This window comes from Globicephala melas, chromosome 13, assembly GCF_963455315.2.
Source record: "Globicephala melas chromosome 13, mGloMel1.2, whole genome shotgun sequence".
In the NCBI taxonomy this organism is placed as follows: Eukaryota; Metazoa; Chordata; class Mammalia; order Artiodactyla; family Delphinidae; genus Globicephala; species Globicephala melas.
The window spans coordinates 48,847,893-48,865,760 of record NC_083326.1 but is presented as its reverse complement, the minus strand read 5'-3'; the positions used below and the strand labels follow the sequence as shown (position 1 = coordinate 48,865,760).

The window sequence follows — 17,868 nt, the reverse complement described above, 5'->3', positions numbered from 1 at the left end:
CAGCCTCACTAGAAGATACTAAGTGGAAACAAAGGTCAGTACTACAATCCAATTATTTACTATACTATCCCTATTTTCAACTGATTATAGAAGATGTAAAAACTGCAGAATTTGAACTGCATTTGAAAAATAAAAGAACAAATGCTTATTAATACGGTATCTTAAAATTCCGGTATATTAATTTTTATTAAAGAACACTAGGGGTCACTAATGGACCAAGAAAGCCCATAGGTCCCTCAAAGTTTTGGGAGCTGCATTTTATTTATTTGAAAGGATAAGAATTTAAAGTGCTTTGTAACAAACCACATGCCTTTTCAACTCATCATTCTATTTATTAAATCACCACCCTATCATATTTTAAATTATCTTCATGGTAAAAGATCACATCAGAACAGGATGATTTGATTCTTTTCATGAGTACAATTAGAAATTAAACTTTTGCAAAATTCAATCATGTTTAGATACTGAGCACACACATTTTTAACGTTTCCTGTGTGGCACAACCATTTAGCTTCAGCTAATACAAGCGATAATATGTATGCTAATGTTCAAATCAAACTAAGGCCTCATTTAGCATGGTCTTATGTTCGAAGTTGAAGAAAATAGCCAGATATGCAAAGAACCGAGCATAGATTTGATTTGATCTAGGTAATTGATCTAGGTAATTACACAGATGGTAATTATGCAGTAAGACTTGTGCTCATGGAAGATACAAAAAAAGTGAAATGTATAAATTCCTTGGGAGCAAGATGAATATGATCTACTGGTGGTGAAGACACATACAACAATAAACTGTAATACAAGGTAGAAGACGAATGACAGTGCTTGTAATATTCTTGGGAAATCTGGAAAAGGACAGCTGCGTTCCACCTGCAGGAAGTCAGGAAAGAATTTATGGAGACAGCATTTGAGCTGCCCTTTCAAGAATGGGTTGACATGGGCCACGTGAAAATAGACGGCCAAGAACTCTCCTAGGTACATAGAGAAGAATGAGAAGTGCAAGGCTATAAAGGAAAATAGGAAGTAGCTCACGCATGAGTCAGGCAAATTAAACTATTTGCAGCTCATTTTTGAGCCTCCCCCGCACCGACCCCAGAGTCAAGCATAGCAATTAACCCACTACCTTTATTTTTTTTTAGTATAATGGGTATTTTTTTCTCAACTTTAGTGAGACTCCATATCTGGTCCACAAGTATCAACATATGAACAAATAGACCCAACAGTGTGAAATGTACTAATTCAAACATGCTTAGCACACACTTACTGGGTTGATTAATAATTTATATGAAAATTGGTTAAATCTAATAATTAGAATAAAAAGTATAAAATCATATAAATTCATTCTTGAACCTGTGATAAATGCACATAAATCTTCCAATTATGGGATTATAAAATAACCTTTAGGGAGTATGTTAGACTATGGTTAATCACAACAAACAAGAAATACACTTTATGTCATAGTTAATTTACCAGATCATTCAAATAATCAAAAAAAGTATCAGGAAAGAGGGGTGAAGCAACTTTTGACTATGGTGGCATAAAGAGATCTGTGAACTGTAATCCTGAAAAAAGAGTATAAAATTGGACAAAATTACAAAACTACTCATATCATGGTGCTGGATATCGACTAAAGACAACAAATTGAGAGGCATACTCAACAGGAACTAGAACTTCAGGTAACAGGAGTGTTTAACCTTCCAGCCACAGGCTATGGCCACACACCCTCCGCCCCCCGCCCCCCAACCCCCTTCTCCAAGAAGTCTGACCAAACCAGGGCTGGCAATGAAAGACAGTAGCTTTGCCAGAGGGAAATGACTTGATTTGGAGCAAAAAAGCAGCAAATTCAGTTAGGAAACAAATGGAAAAATCTACAGCACGAGGCGCCTTTTCCCATTAGAGTGTATTTGCTTTCTGTCCGGGGTATAACAAATTACCACAAACTCAGCAGCTTAAAACACCACAAATTTATTATCTGACAGTTCTGTACTTCAGAAGTCCAAAATGGGTCCCACTGGGCTAGAATCAAGGTGTGAGCAGGGCTGCTTTCCTTTCAGAAGCTCTAGAGGAGAACTCACTTCCTTGCTTTTTCTACTTTCCAGAGGCTGCCCACACTCCTTGGTCCCCTTTCTCCATTTTCCAAGCCAGAAACATTGCCATCTCTCTGACCATTCTCTCCGACCATTCTCTCCTAGGCACATCTCCCTCTCATTCTGACTCTTTTTCTGCCTCTCTCTCACACTTTTAAGGACCTTTGTGGTTACACTGAGGCCACCAGATAATCCAGAATAATTTTCCTCTTTTAAGGTCTGCTGATCAGCAACCTCAAGTCCATCTGGAACTTTAATTTCCCCTTGTCATGTAAGCTAACACAGCCACAGGCTTTGGGGACTAGGATGAGAACGTCTCTGGAGGGCCATTATTAATGCCCACCACATGGGGCAAATGGCAAAACAGCCTGGAAATGAGAGACCCAAAAAAGGACAAGGTAAGCTGCCCATACATTCCTGGCTGACTGTGCAGGAGAAACAGGAGAAGGCCCCACAGAAAGCAGAAGCAGAGGCAGAAGTGAGGAATGGCTGCTCCCCAACCTACACACAGATCCATCAGCAGAGGGCAGAAGCTCTATGCTTCTGAGTATTCGGGCAAAACCTCTACCCAAATACTGGCTGACCACTAAGCTATGTAGATGCAGGGGTGAACTCTAGGAAATTTAGTCCATTTGGGGTGTCATAACAAAACCACCACAGATTGGGTGGCTTAAACATGATTTACTGCTCACATTTTCGGAGGCCGGGAAGACCAAGATCAAGGCACAACAAGATCTGGTGTCTGGTGAGAGCCTGCTTCCTGGTTCACAGATGGCCATCTTCTTTCTCACTTTGTCCTCACATGGCAGAAGGGGCACGAGAGCTCTGGGGTCTCCTTTATAAGGGAACTAATTTCATTCACAAAGGCTCTATCACCATGGCCTAATCACCTCCCAGAGGCCCCATCTCTAATACCATCACTTTGGGATTTGAACATATGCATTTCAGGGGGATGCAAACAGCCAGTACATAAGAGAAACTACGCTAAAACATTAAAACAATTTTTTTTTAAAAAAGAGCAGAGATATCAGTAGGCCAGACACATTCTATATTTCACAGATGAAGGCCAGACAAGTTAATAAAAAATAGTAACAACCTCAAGGGGAAAAGGTCAGAGTTGCTAAAATTATATTATATACAATGTCTAGTTTTCAAAAAAAACTTGGGAGACATGCAAAAAAAAAAAGGGAAGTATGACCCAGTCTGAAAAAAGCAGGTAATAGAAACTGACTTTTAATGGGCCCATAAGTTGAATTTAGCAGATAAGAAGTATAAAGTTATTATAAATATGTCCAAAAAGTTTAATATCCAAAGGGATAAAATACCAAAGAATATTTGTAAAAAACCAGAGAAGGCAGTAAAAGAGGAACTAAGGAACAAAAAACCTGAGACATATAGAAAACAAGTACAAATAGAAGACGTAAATCCAAAGTTGTTAACAACTAAATGTGACTAAACTAAATCAAAAGGAAGAAATTTTCAGATGATAAAAACATACAACTGAATTATATGCTGCCAACAACAAACACACATTAGATTCAAAGACACAAGGAAGTTGAATGTAAAAGGAGAGGAAAAGACAATATAAGCAGTAACTATAAGACAGCTAGATTGGCTACATTAACATAAAAAAAATAAACTTTCTGGTACGAAATATTACTGAAGGCAAAGAAAGACATTTCATAATGACCAAAAAGGTCAATACACATCAGGAAGGCATATCCCATATAACATATCCCACATAATCCCACTATAAATGGATATGCACCTAACAGAGCCACAAAATTCATGAAGCAAAATCTGACAAAATTAAAATATACAATTCAAGAATTATAGTTGGAGACATCAATACCTCACTCTCAGTATTCGATAAAACAAGCAGAAAATCAGTTAAGGATAAGAGAACTGAACAGCCCCATCACTAACTTAACCTAATTTACATTTATATAATACTCCACCTCAAAGTAGACTACATTTTTTTCAAGCACTCAATAAACATTCTGTAGGATAGATCAAATGCTATACTGTAAAATAATTCCTAATACATTATAAAAGAATTTAAAATACATTCTTCAAAACACAATTCAAAGTAAGTTACCTGATCACAAGGGAAATTAAATTAGAAATCAACAATGGAAACAAATTTGGTACATCTCCAAATATTTGGCAAACAAGATACTTCTATATATACCTGTGGGTCAAAGAAGAAACCACAAGGAAAATTATAAAATAATATTAATATTATTAACAACCTTATGCCAACAAATTAGACAACTTAGGTGAAATGGAAAAATATCTAGAAAGAAAATAACCGAAACTGACTCAGGGAGAAGTAGAAACTCTGAACAGATCTATATTAAATAATTAAATTGATTTAGTAATTTAAGATCTTTCCACACAGGAAGTCTAAGCACAGATGGTTTCACTGGTGAATTTTATCAAATATTTAAGGAAGTAATAATCTTTCACAAGCCTTTCGGAAAACAGAAGAGGAAAGAACACTTCTCAACTCATTCTATGAGGCCAGTATTACCCTGTTACCAAAGCCAGACACACACATCTCAAGAAAACTACAGAGCAGTACCTCTCATGAATACACACCCAAAAAATCCTTAATACTAGAATTCAGCAACATATAAAAAGGATTATTAACCAATACCAAGTGAGATTTATACAGGAATGCAAGTTTGGCTTGAAATCTCCAAATTAATGTAATATACCATATTAATAGATTAATAAACAAAAATCACATGATCATCTCAAAAGACAGAGGAAAAACATCTGACACCCATTCACGATTTAAATAAAAACAACTCTCAATAGACTAGAAATACAAGAAAGCTTTCTCAACCTAATAAAGGGCATCTAAGAGAAACTTACAAGTAACATCATATTTACTGGTTAAAGACTAGATGCTATTCCCCAAAGATCAAAAAATATGGCAAAGATTTCTGCTCTCATTGTATTTATTCAACACTATACTAGAATCTAGCTAATAAACAAAGAGGGGAAAAAGGATCCAGACTGGAAAGGAAAAAGTACAATAAATGTCTTTATTTTGCAGATGATATGATCTGGTATATAGAAAATCTTAAGGAATCAACAAAAACCTACTAGAACTAAAAAGCAAATTCAGCAAGGACACAAGATAGAAAAGCAACATAAACACTGTCTTTCTATATAATAGCAACAAGAAATTGACAACAATTCCATTCAAAATAGCACCAAAAAGAATACAATGCATAGAAGTTTAACAAAAAGAGAATAAGATCTGTATACTGAAAAACTCCAAACACTGCTGAAAGAAATTAAAGATCTAAATAAACGGAGAGGCATTTGATGCTCACAGACTGGAAGACAATGTTGTTAAAGTGGCATTTCTTCCCAAACTGATCTGCAGGTTCAAGACAACACAATCTCTATCAAAATTCCAACAGGTGTTTTTATAGAAATTAATAGAATAATCTTAACATTTACATGGAAACACAAACTTTTGACTGACAATAGCCAAAATAATTTTTCAAAAGATCACAGGTTGGAGAACTTACACTACCCAATATCAAAACTTAATTACAGGGAATTCCCTGGCAGTCCAGCGGTTAAGACTCTGTCTGCACTCCCAATGCAGGGGGCCCAGGTTTGACCCCTGGTCAGGGAACTAGATCCCGCATGCTGCAACTAAAGGTCCCGCACACTGCAGTGAAGATACCTCATGTGGCAATGAAGACACTGCACGTGGCAACAAAGACACTGCACATGGCAGTAGAGACACTGCATGCGGCAACGAAGACCCAGAGCAGCCAAATAAATAAATATTTTTTTAAAAATTAATTACAAAGTAACGTAATAAGACAGTGTGGTATTGGTGCAAGGATAAAATACAGATTAAAAGAAGAGAACAGAAAGTCCAGAAATAAATCCTTACATTTATGGTCAACTGATTTCCAACAAAGGTGTCAAGGCAATACAATGGGGAAAGAATCTTTCTAATAAACAGTGAATAGATTAAAAAATGTGGTATATCCATACAATGGAATGTCATTCAGCCATAAAAAGAATTACTGATACATGCTACATCATGGATGAACCTTAACAAAATTATACTAAATTTAAAAATTCAGACACAAATGTTTGTATGATCCCATTTACAAGAAATTTCTAGAAAAAGCAAGTATCTAGAAACAGAAAGTAAATCAGTGGTAGCCTGAGGCTTGGCTAGAAGCAGGAAATGAATGCAAACAGGCATGAGGAAACTTTCTGGGGGAATGGAAATGTCCCAAAACTAGATTGTGGTTGTGGTCATACAACTGTGTAAATGTATAAAAAAAAAAAATCATTGAAATGTACACTCACAGCAGTTGAGTTTCATGCAGTGTACATTATTCCCCAATAAAGCTGTTTTAAAAATAAAAAGAAGATGAAGAAGGTGCAGGAGTTCCCCATCCCTGGAGGACACAAGCATAGACTGAATGAGCTCCTATCAGGGACACAAGGGTAGAGGCTCCATGACCTTCGTACTTGACCTCACTGTCCATCACTAAGAGCGTGAGGTCTTTTAACCCAAAGTGCTGGTTTATACATTTTTTGTGGCTTTTCGCAGTTGCTATTCCTAGGGTTATAAGGAGAAAACATTTGTGACTGCTCTTCCAAATATTTCACTTGCAAACATTGAACAGAGAATGTTTTTCACCTTTCGTCCTGTAAAGGCAGCCCGATGAAGTGGCGTGTCTCCCATGTCATTTAATACATTTACTTCTGCACCAGCCTAGTAAACATGAAAGCTTTAAGCATCTTCCACATATCAAGAAATATACAAAGGTGAAAACAGTTCCCTAAAAATATATTAAATATTTAAAAAATTAAAATAATTGTTAATATTGACTGGTTGTCACTACTAAAAATAAGTTCAGTTCACAGTAAAACAGTAAGCTTATAGTAAAAATCTACCTGATAGGTAGAAAATAAAAAGCTACTTTTCTTTAAAAATCTATATACCCTTTGCTCTACTTTAGAAACACTCATATTGAAAAAAAAGGAGAACCGTCTCTGAATAAAATAGCACATTTTCTTCACCAATTTAATTTAATGAGTTTAAGGGAAAAAAAAGGAAAAGATGCCACCATTTAAATGGTGGAGGAGCTGGAGGTTTAAGGGCTGCCTTAGCTCATGGATTTCAGGTTTGGGGCCACCAGATCAATTTTAAGATGAAACCCAATTTCAGAAATATCAGTATGTGTGAAAAATTATTCATCACAGAATTGAGAAATACGAGTTCTTAAGTTACAGCGTGCTCATTAAGAGATTCTGACATTATTTTTTAATTACAAAGGATGTGCTTTGGTCATTTTTTTAACTATGCTCAAAAAACAACATAGTATCTTCATTAATTCATATGTCCATTTTTGCAACTCTAAAAAGTCAATGATGTAAAAATCAAATGATTGAAAAAACAGAATTTTAATTAGTCAGGCTACTCTAATTCATGTATTTAGCAAAGAACAATTAAGTGATTAGCAACTGCTTTGAACAGGCCATCATGCATCATGGCCCAGACGGCTTTTCCAAGACATTTATAATTTCCATAATAGCCGTATTTTATTTATTTAAAAATTAAAGCCATACATATACCTTTAACAGATCCTGGACCACTTGTCTATGTCCAAAATAGCAGGCCAGATGAAGAGGTGTCCAGCCCAAATTAGACTTACTTCTTCCTAAAAAAAAAAGGAAAGAGGTATTTTTAGATGTTACTGAGGTAACTGAACAATAAAATTAATTTCTCTTTAATACTCTGCTCCAACACATTGGCCGGTGGCTCCCTTTCACACTGCACTGCTGATGAGTGAGAGGCAGGAGACATGACACTGTAATACATGTTCTGAGCGAGATGGGTCAGAACTCAAAGGACACAGATTCTGCGGCCACCTTCCTAACTCGATGTCCTCACTCTTAACAGGGTGGAAGGAGACTTGATGGGGGTTACATTCAAACTGGTCTGCGGCTCTAAGGTGCCGAGCGAGTGTCTAACCACCCTGCCATCAGCAAACGAACACGTGGGTCTCTTGGCACAGCATTTCCTGAAAAGCACCTCTTGTTGAAAACCTGTCCCATGTCAGGAGAGTGGACAGAAAGGGGAACTGGGAACCAATCTTTCCTGCAGCGTTTAGCAAGCTGTCGGCGCTGCAGGCGGTGACTGAAAACGGAGCCTTGACTTCAGATAAAATCACAGGTAATGAGGATGAGTGTTACCAGCATGGGAGAGTCCAACTAGATAACAAGAACCCAAATTAAAAGCAACGAAATGTCAGATCCCAGCTGAGGAGAGGTATAAAACAACTGAGCGTGGTGAAAACGAGCTACATTAATTCAATTTAGGAAAAAAAAAATAGGGCATTATAGCTTAGAGCTGAGAGAGCTTCAGAAGATCTCCAAAATTCCAAATGAAGCTTGAGAGAATACAGCCTACATAAGCCGCGAAAGCCCACCACCGCCCTAGAGGGTCTCCCGAAGCCCTGCAGCAGGCTGCCCGGCCCTCCCTGGCAGGAGGTGGAGGTTAACAGCTGCCCTCGGCTCCTGGATTTCAGGTTTGGGGCCAACAGAAAGCCCGCCACCAGCCTCAGTGTACCCAGAACAGGGCTCTAAGAGCTCCCAGAGGGACTGTCACCGCCAACAGTGTCCCTGTGACTGTTTGCCACTTACCAAACTCCCATAACTGTTCCCTCTCAAATGGGTGCCCTCTGGAACCCCTAATTCCACAGGCAATACGTCCTAGAGCCATGGTCTATTGCATGGAACATTTCTCTTTATCCTCTGTCCTTAACCTAGCTCTTCCTGTTGACAATGATTCTCCTCTATCCCTCGGGGGGGAGGCTCCCCCGTTCCCACACCCCCACACTGGTCCTCATGGCACAGAGCCACGTGAATTCCCACGTCAAAACCCAACGTGGTCTCTGGTTAATGACCTCCCTCGTGTTACAACCCCTCCTCTGAGGCTTCTGACATTAAGCACCGCTACCCGCCCTGCAAATGCTTTCTCTGCCGCCATCTACCGGCCTCCAGTGGCTCACCCCTCACCAGTTAACTCTGGGCAGCAGTCTTTCTCCTTGCGGCAAATCCTGCCACCATCCTAGGGGTGACTACTACGAGCCAGTATCCTGGTGTCTCCGATTCTCAGCTTCCCTCACTTCCTCGCAAACCTGGCCTCTGCTCCACGTCGGGTACCCAACCCCAGGGCCAGAGTCTGGATGTCATCATCACGTCTGAACTCAGGAACACAGAAAGCCCACTTTCCCACAGAGTGCCCACTTTCCCACTTCCTCACACAGGCAAACCCCCAGACTTGCTCTTCAACTGAACTGACCCTCCAGTTCTTTAATCACTTTCCCTCTATGTAAATACCCCCACCATCTTCACTTCCTTCGGTAAATCCAGCATATATTTCTTGGTCCCTCACTTCAACATTTCTTTGCCAATATCCTCAATATCCTATCTTTGTCACAGCAGCCTAGAAAAACCCCAAAGCCTGATAAACACACTAGCTCAATTTTTTCTATAACCACACCCAGGTTGCTAACAGTGGTGGAAGAAAAATAAAACCTTGTGGATTCATGGCTCCATAAAGTCAGGATCTCATACTTCAGCAAAGCCTTCACTGCTGCCCGGCAATCCTTTCCACACTGCCGTGCAGGTGTCCCTCCTATGTTCCAGCACAGGTATTTCAATCCTCACCACTCCCCTCAAGCCTCTTACCCAGACACCTGCCTCTTAGCAAATGATCCGATCTCATAGCTTCACAAAGAAAAGAGAAGCTTTCATAGGATTCCCTGGGCTTCCTGGCACCGAATCCACCCCATATCTCTACCCACAGGCGCCCATCCTTCCTCCTGAGGCCTCAGAATCATCACACTTCCTGGATCCTGGATCCCATGCCCCCCTGCTTCCCAAGTACTCCTTTTCCTCATCTTCAACCTCTCCCTCTTTAGTTGGGAATAGGAAGGAGCAGGTGAGGATTTGCGTCTGGTCCACCTAACAAGCAAAAGCACCCAACCCCCCCTCTCTGGTCCCGGACGCCCTCCGGCCCTTGTCCTCCTCACTCTCCTCCCCCCACAGTCTTCACGCTTCCCATCTTGCGTTCCCTCCCATCAGCTACCCACCCACTGCAGACCAGGTTCATTTCCCACCGCATCACTAAAACTGTCCTCAACTTTTACCAATACATGGTGTCACTGGATCCTAGGGGCACTTTTCAGCAGCCAGCGTACCGCGTCACTGGACGGCATCTGACAGCCCAGGTCAAGAGCCTCCACAGCTCTGCACTTCTTCCCAGGGCTCTGTGGAAACTCCACTTTCTCTGATTATCCTTCATTACTAGCATCTCCAATAATGACACCTCTTGGCCCTTTCTCACTGCTTTGTTTATAGGCTCTTCACTTCAAAATCCATATTTCCATTTCCAACTCTCTACTATTCACCTCCATTTGGACGATACAAGAATACCTTATGCTCAGGAGGTACAAAGCTGAATTCACTTACCTTACACATACACATGTACACAGAAAAAACACCTGTTCCCCCTCCCACATCGTTTTCACAATGAATTGCCCCATTATTCACCTCCCTTCTCAAGTCAGAAATAAGCACCACTCTTGTCTGCCTTTCTCCTTTTCACCCCCGCCCAACTTGATCAGTCCTATCAGTTCTACCTCCTAAATGTTAACGATACCTACTTTTCACCATTCCCATTGCTTCTACTCCCATTTAACCACAACAGTCTCCTCTGAGTTGCTGCTTCTGAACGGGTCTCCTCACTATCTAGTGCTTCCACATGGGATTCTGAATCAAGAAGTCAAAATTTACAGAATCCTAAATAATTCTTTTTTTTTTTTTTTTTGGTACACGGGCCTCTCACTGTCGTGGCCTCTCCCGTTCCAGAGCACAGGCTCCGGACATGCAGGCTCAGCGGCCGTGGCTCACGGGCCCAAACGCTCCGCGGCATGTGGGATATTCCCAGACCGGGGTACGAACCCGTATCCCCTGCATCGGCAAGCAGACTCTCAACCACTGCGCCACCAGGGAAGCCCCTAAATAATTCTTAAAATACTCCAAATACCAGTAAAAATGTTTAAAAAAAAAACAAGGGCCATACTCTACAAGTTCTTGATAATCTTTAATAATTAAAATCTACTTTTTAATTTCACTTTGGTAAATAATGTAGCAGAGATACTTTCCCCTATCAATAAATCAGTATCTACATAAAAAATAAGCAAATATATGAGCTATTAAGTCACGAAATAAAAATGCTCCAGATATCCTTTATACTCTTTACAAATTATGGACACCCAAAATTTTTTATCCATAAGAAATATCAAGTTTAGAAATATTTACAGAAAACTGTACCCTATACTGAATATTAAACACTGGGAAACACCAGCAGACGTTATGGGTAATACCTAAGTAATTTCCCATGCAGACCTTCCAGCAAAGCAACAGGACCGCACTACACAAAATCATGTGTTGAGGGCTTCCCTGGTGGCGCAGTGGTTGAGAGTCTGCCTGCCAATGCAGGGGATACGGGTTCGTGCCCCAGTCTGGGAAGATCCCACATGCCGTGGAGCGGCTGGGCCCGTGAGCCATGGCCGCTGGGCCTGCGTGTCCGGAGCCTGTGCTCCGCAACGGAAGAGGCCACAACAGTGAGAGGCCCGCCTACCACAAAAAAAAAAAAAAAAAAATCACGTGTTCATGTTGCCGATATAAGCTCTTATTTTGCTCTCAAAAACTTATCTTTTAGATCACTCATAGAATTTATACAAAGCATGCTATGCGTATAAACACGTTAGTATTTATTTCATTTGCAAGAATGTCTCGCCATTAGCAAGAGACGGGACCATGAACACACACCCATAATGGCAACAGCTACAAGCCAAACTGCCCAATTAGCTCTTCCTTTGTGCCCCTAGCCTAGAAGTGCTGACCTTAACCTTCAAATGCACGTCAGTGCTTCTCTCTCTCCCTTAAACTTGACATTAGTGGATTCCTCCCAACCAGTAACATCTCTATGTTGATTGTTGAGCTTTAATTCTTGTAGAAGAATTATACTACACTTTACCATTTTCTCAATTTCTCAGGGTTTGGAAAAACAAAATGAGATAGAAAAGAAAACCAAGAAATGCCAGGCACAGTGATTCCCATATGGAGACACTCACACCCCCAACCCCAGCCCTCCCCACTCACTTCTGTTGGGTGAACTCACATCACCTGATTACGCTGTTCCTCTACATAAACCCTTCAAACTGCCCTTCCGACAAGTCTGACTGACAGGTATAATGAGGGTGAAATTTTGAAAAAGCAGTAACATCTGTCTCTCAGTTTTACATTTCCAAGTAGGTGACTCTCCACTAACTAGCCTGAGGCAACCATGGGTGAGGGGGGGTGGTTGGTAAAGGGTTGCTGAAGATCAACAAACCAGGCACGTTTCTGGCATTCAAAACAGAACCCCAAGGCAAAGATTAAGAACCAGGTTTCTATTGAAGGATGAGAAAGATTTTTAGAATTCCTTTAGCATTCCAAGAACCGACTCAGACTATAATTTCTGGACAACTCAGAGCGTGGTTTCTTCACTGCTAGGAAGGTAATACTCCTTCCACACGGAGGGTGAGGCCATGAAGTTTGCTGCTCTATGACAGGAGGAGAATGTGACACAGCAGAACAAAATACCCGTCAGTGACAGAGGGCTGCGGGAGAGGTAAAGACGTAAAACGGGGCATGTGGCTCCTGATTCTAAGCCCGGAGAGTGAGATAAGTCGTGAGTGAGAACAGGCAGTGGCATGTAGGACGCTAGGAAAAGGTCCCCTACCAGGCCACCTAGCCTAGCACCAACCTGCACGGTGGCCACGTCACAGTAAACTCAGTAGTGCAGGCAGCGGGAAGGCCAAATGTTGGCTGCCTAGAGCTGCTCCGAGCCACCATGGGTCACTCAACACCCCCAAGGCCACACCCACAGGAGCGTGGCCAAGGTGAACCAGCGAGCCTAGGCCACGTGCCAGAGGGAGACATGAGAGGTTCAGGGTGACACAAAGCCAACAAGAGCCAGGATGAGACTCCCAACACAGCCAAGGAGCACCACCTGTGCTTATGAAAAACCTGCATTTGACTCTGAGTTTTACTTCAGCTACAAATGCTTCAGGGGCACTAGGAAGACAGGTTACCGAGGAACCAAAGGCCGTCCACACAGAACAAGGCTCGCCTTGACATTCACAGGCCACCTCAGGCGAGACGGGGAGGACACAGGTGAGAGGCTCTGGGAGGCCAATCATTTATCAAAAGAGCTACTGAAATGGAGGGACCCAAAGACTTATATTTAGTCCTCCAAACTCCCAAAATGAGAAGGCGCTTGTTGAAATATCAGAGCCGATTTAGAAAATAAAGCCTATTTCTCTGCACCCCTGAGTTTAATATACTTGTAACCTTGCTACACAAGGCACATTGTGATTTGGCTGCTACCTACCCACCTAGCCTTATCCCTCACCCCTCCTGCCTGCAAAAGCCCTTGCCATCTGGGCTGCTTCTCACCTCAGGACCTTGGCATATGACGTTTCTTCTGCCTTGACCCCCTTTCTTCTCTATTTTTACCTGGTTAAGTCTACGTACTCTTCATATATCACCTTAGAATAATTTCCTCCAAGAAGCTAATCCTTCGAGTTCCAGTTACATACTTCTTATATGTTCCCTAACACCGTGCACTTCATAGCTTCCATATTCTGTACATATTGTGCAATGCAGACTAGTTTGAGCTAGTAATCTACTAATCTCAGTGAGGGTAGGATCCTGTCTGACAATATTTCTAAGGTACTTCACACGCTTCACCTACAACGTCTTCGAGAAAAAGAAATTATCATAGCATGCATCCTGTGGACTCGGGGGTCACCCTTGTAGTTCATAAGGTTTAGGACCCATGACAATATTAAGACTGGATCTCAATTTCTCTGACTTAGAGGGGAGGAGGAGAGTACCCACTCTTATGGGGGTTCTTCCTAGGATAAGAGATGAAAATTTATTTCAAGTTCAGAAAGATTAGTGCTAAATAAATGATAAAGTAGTGCATACTCATAAGAAAAAGCTAAAAAATCCATTCAAAGGTTACCTTTGCAGTTAATGTCAGCAGTTACTTCATTCCTTTCCATGGTTTCCAATAACTGTCTTACTTCTTCAGCGTTGCCGTTTCTGGCATGATGGAGGAGCTGTTGCTCTGCTTCTGTGCTCATTTCTAGATTTAAAAAATAATAACATTGCTATTATGGAAGAACATATATTAGCTTTTGGATATTATCTAACAGATAAAAGGGAAAAAAATCATCTTCATTCTGCAGCTAATAAGATAGACACAAGAACTGATTAAATGAATCAGCTGCAGGGCCAAAACTTGACCTTGAGACTCCACGCCCTTTGTATTATTACTGAAGAAGTGCACTGGACATCTGGGCAAGTTTCTTACTCTCTCAAAGCTTCCGTTTCCTCACCTGCAAAATACAATCAACCTCATGACCTGTTTTAAGACTGTGTCTATGAAAGGTGTTTTGTAAATAGTTACTAGTACAACATCAATAACCAGATATAAAGTTAAAATACGGCAATTCAGCAGTTTGTATAGAAATATCATAAGGCTGAAATGTAAATTAACACAATGCGAGAAACTTGTGAGAAAATAAATTACAGATAAGGATCCTGGAGCTACGATACTTACAAATAAACTCTCATATTTTCTTCCCAAGCCTCAAGCCAACTATAAAGGACTACAACCAAATTTAAAGCACTGATGTCAAAACGTTATGAACAGCAATTCCCAGAAAAAATACAAATTTCTTTCATACTAATAATCAGTTAAATGCAAATAAATCAAACACAATGATATTTTTTTGCCTACCTGATTAGCAAAGATAAAAAAATTAAACACACCAAATGCTGGAATTAACAAAAAATGTGCACTCCAGTAAACTGCTAATAATATTATGCATATTATATATTATAATAACATTCACACAATCCTTCATATGTTGCAGAGGGAGAGGCAACAATTTGACAAGATGAAATAATTTCAAAATACACAGAGGGTTCCAGGAGATAGCCAAGTAACAAATACCAAGGATCTGTCTCCCCACCTACACAACAACTGCACTGGCCAACTCTGTCTGATGTAACTAACAATTCTTTGGAACTCTGGAACCTCCAGAAGGCTTGCAACTGCCAGGGAAGACTTGGAAGCTAAATGTGGTTAATTTCAGCTCTTAGGGGTAGCAGCTCCCTACCCCCACCTCCAGCCACTCAGCAGGCACCTGTGCATGTGCTTCTGGAGCAGCTTGCTGGAGCCCACCATCAGCAAAAAGGACCCTGTCCTCCAAATACTGGGGAGGCAGGCTCTGATCACTGATCGCTGCTTCTGACCACAGAAATGCAGACAAAGAAGTGGGCAGCCATTGTTGTTGCACCGGCACCCTTGCTGCAAGCCTCTCCGGTGGCCTGGACTGCCAGAGGATTTAAAGGGCCAGCAACCTTTTTCCCCCCTCTTCTTTTTTTCTGTTTTCCCGCTTAAATTTCCCCTTAATTTCCCTCTTTTAAAGACTAGGACATTCACAAACAACTGCATATATGGGGAAAATTACAATGTGACTGTTCATGCCCACCAAAGTCTCAAAAAAGACATGGGACAACCTTAAGTTTAGGCTGGCCCTCAGCAGAAAAGCGGTCTACAACAATCAAAAAGAAACAAACAAAAAAATGACAAAAAATTAGCAAACCCCGAGGAAGAGGAGTATTTGATTTCTAGAGTTACTACATTAGATTCAAATGTCCAGTTTTCAGCAGCCAAAAAAAAAAAAAATCACAAGGCATATAAAGAAAACAGGAAAGCAGGGCCCCTTCAAAGGAAAAAAATAAATCAACAGAAACTGTCCCTGAAAAAGGACTGATGGCAGATATTCTAGACAAAGACTTCAAAAAATGTCTTAAAAATGCTCAAAGAACTAAATGAATATATGAAAAAAGTCAAGAAAATGTATGAACAAACTTAAAGAGACAGAAAGCCTAGGGAATTCCCTGGTGGTCCAGTGGTTAGGACTCCACGCTTTCACTGCCCAGGGCTCAGGTTTAATCCCTGGTTGGGGAACTAAGATCCCACAAGTGCATGGTATGCCCTCCAAAAAAAAAAAATAATAATGCATGGCTAGATTGCATATAATTTCTTAGATTGTAAATATGTCTATATTTTCTTGAATTTCAGAAGGAAATTTTTTTAATAACAATTTTTCCCCTGAATTTTGTTTAGACAGAACAATGGTGAAAGTATTCTTTAGCTGTGGGTGGAGAAAATAAGAGATGTCCTAAGAGAATAAAAGCCTAAAAGGAAACCAAAAAGAAATTTTGCAGCGGAAAAGTACAATAACTGAAATGAAAAATTCACTTGAGGGATTCAAAAGCAGATTTGAGCAGGCAGAAGAATCAGTGAACTTGAAGATAGGACAATAGAAATATCATTTTCCTGTTTTTTTTTTTTTTGGCAGTACGCAGGCCTCTCACTGTTGTGACCTCTCCCGTTGCAGAGCACAGGCTCCGGACGCACAGGCTCAGCAGCCATGGCTCACGGGCCCAGCCACTCCGTGGCATGTGGGATCTTCCCGGACCGGGGCAGGAACCCGTGTCCCCTGCATCGGCAGGCGGACTCTCAACCACTGCGCCACCAGGGAAGCCCCCTTTTCCTGCTTTTTAAGAATGAATCAAAGAACATTTGAAGTAAGTATCTTCAGAACATACTAGAAATTGTTTATTATTACCTTGGGTTCTCACTACATTGGGTTTACAGAAAAAAAAAAATTTTTTAAGTTTTTCAACTTCTGTAAAATAAATATGAAGAGGGTAAAATTAAATCTATTATCTACTTAAACAGTTCATTATAATATATCAACCACGACAGCTGCTCATTAGTGCTGCAATTGGAATTAAGAGTTATTCAAAGGTTTGCTGAGTACCCATCAATGACAGAGACTGCTACAGGCACTGGAGGTATGATGATGGACAATACAGTCCCTGTCCCCCAGACAGGGCAAATATGCACACAATCATATCAAATGTGCCAAGTACAGTAATGAACAAGGGACAGTGGCTGTACAGAGGACAAAGGGAATGATCAGCCCTTTACCTGCATTAGTATGGGAAGGAATCACAGAGAAAGTGAAATTTAAGCAGGGACTTGAAAAATGAGGTCACCAAGACCAGCAGGATGAAGAAGGTTTCCAACCCTGATGGACAACTGTTACACCAGAAACAATCTTGGTTGAAGATGTGATTCCATTTGGTCGTGGTGAGTTTGAGATTCCTGTGGGAAACAGAGAGGGAGATGTCCAATAAGCAATCAGCTAATACCAGCCTGAGCAAAAGAAAGTTTAGGCTTGGGCTTCCCTGGTGGCGCAGTGGTTGAGAGTCCACCTGCCGATGCAGGGGACGTGGGTTGATGCCCCGGTCCGGGAAGATCCCACATGCGGCGGAGCGGCTGGGCCCGTGAGCCATGGCCGCTGAGCCTGCGCGTCCGGAGCCTGTGCTCCACAACAGGAGAGGCCACAGCAGTGAGAGGCCCGCGTACCGCAAAAAAAAAAAAAAGAAAGAAAGAAACAAAAAGAAAGTTTAGGCTAGAATTAAAATGGGGGGAGTTATCAGCACGTCAGTAGTCATTAAAATCATAGGGGTAAATAAGACCTCTTACTGGGAGAAGACCAACACTGAAGGTGAAGGCGGC

The 17,868-nt window shown here is 41.1% G+C and overlaps 1 protein-coding gene across 12 annotated transcripts in view; it reads right to left on the bottom strand.

Annotated features, from left to right (window-relative positions):
• The window catches only part of OSBPL1A (oxysterol binding protein like 1A), a 237,763-nt gene that overhangs the window by 187,801 nt on the left and 32,094 nt on the right, over positions 1-17,868 (bottom strand). For 3 of the 12 annotated variants that reach the window (XM_060310973.1, XM_060310972.1, XM_060310970.1), the window contains exons 2-5: positions 17,275-17,451; positions 14,227-14,349; positions 7,716-7,801; positions 6,778-6,852 (exon numbers count right to left, since the gene is read on the bottom strand). In XM_060310973.1, the coding sequence (XP_060166956.1) occupies positions 6,778-6,852; positions 7,716-7,801; positions 14,227-14,347 (282 nt within the window). In that variant the 5' untranslated portion in view covers positions 14,348-14,349; positions 17,275-17,451. Of the gene's footprint in view, positions 1-4,185; positions 4,276-6,777; positions 6,853-7,715; positions 7,802-14,226; positions 14,352-14,510; positions 15,382-15,415; positions 15,895-17,274; positions 17,452-17,868 lie in introns of those variants that run through there. The other 9 variants (XM_060310976.1, XM_060310969.2, XM_070047022.1 and 6 more) reach the window with 6 other exon arrangements.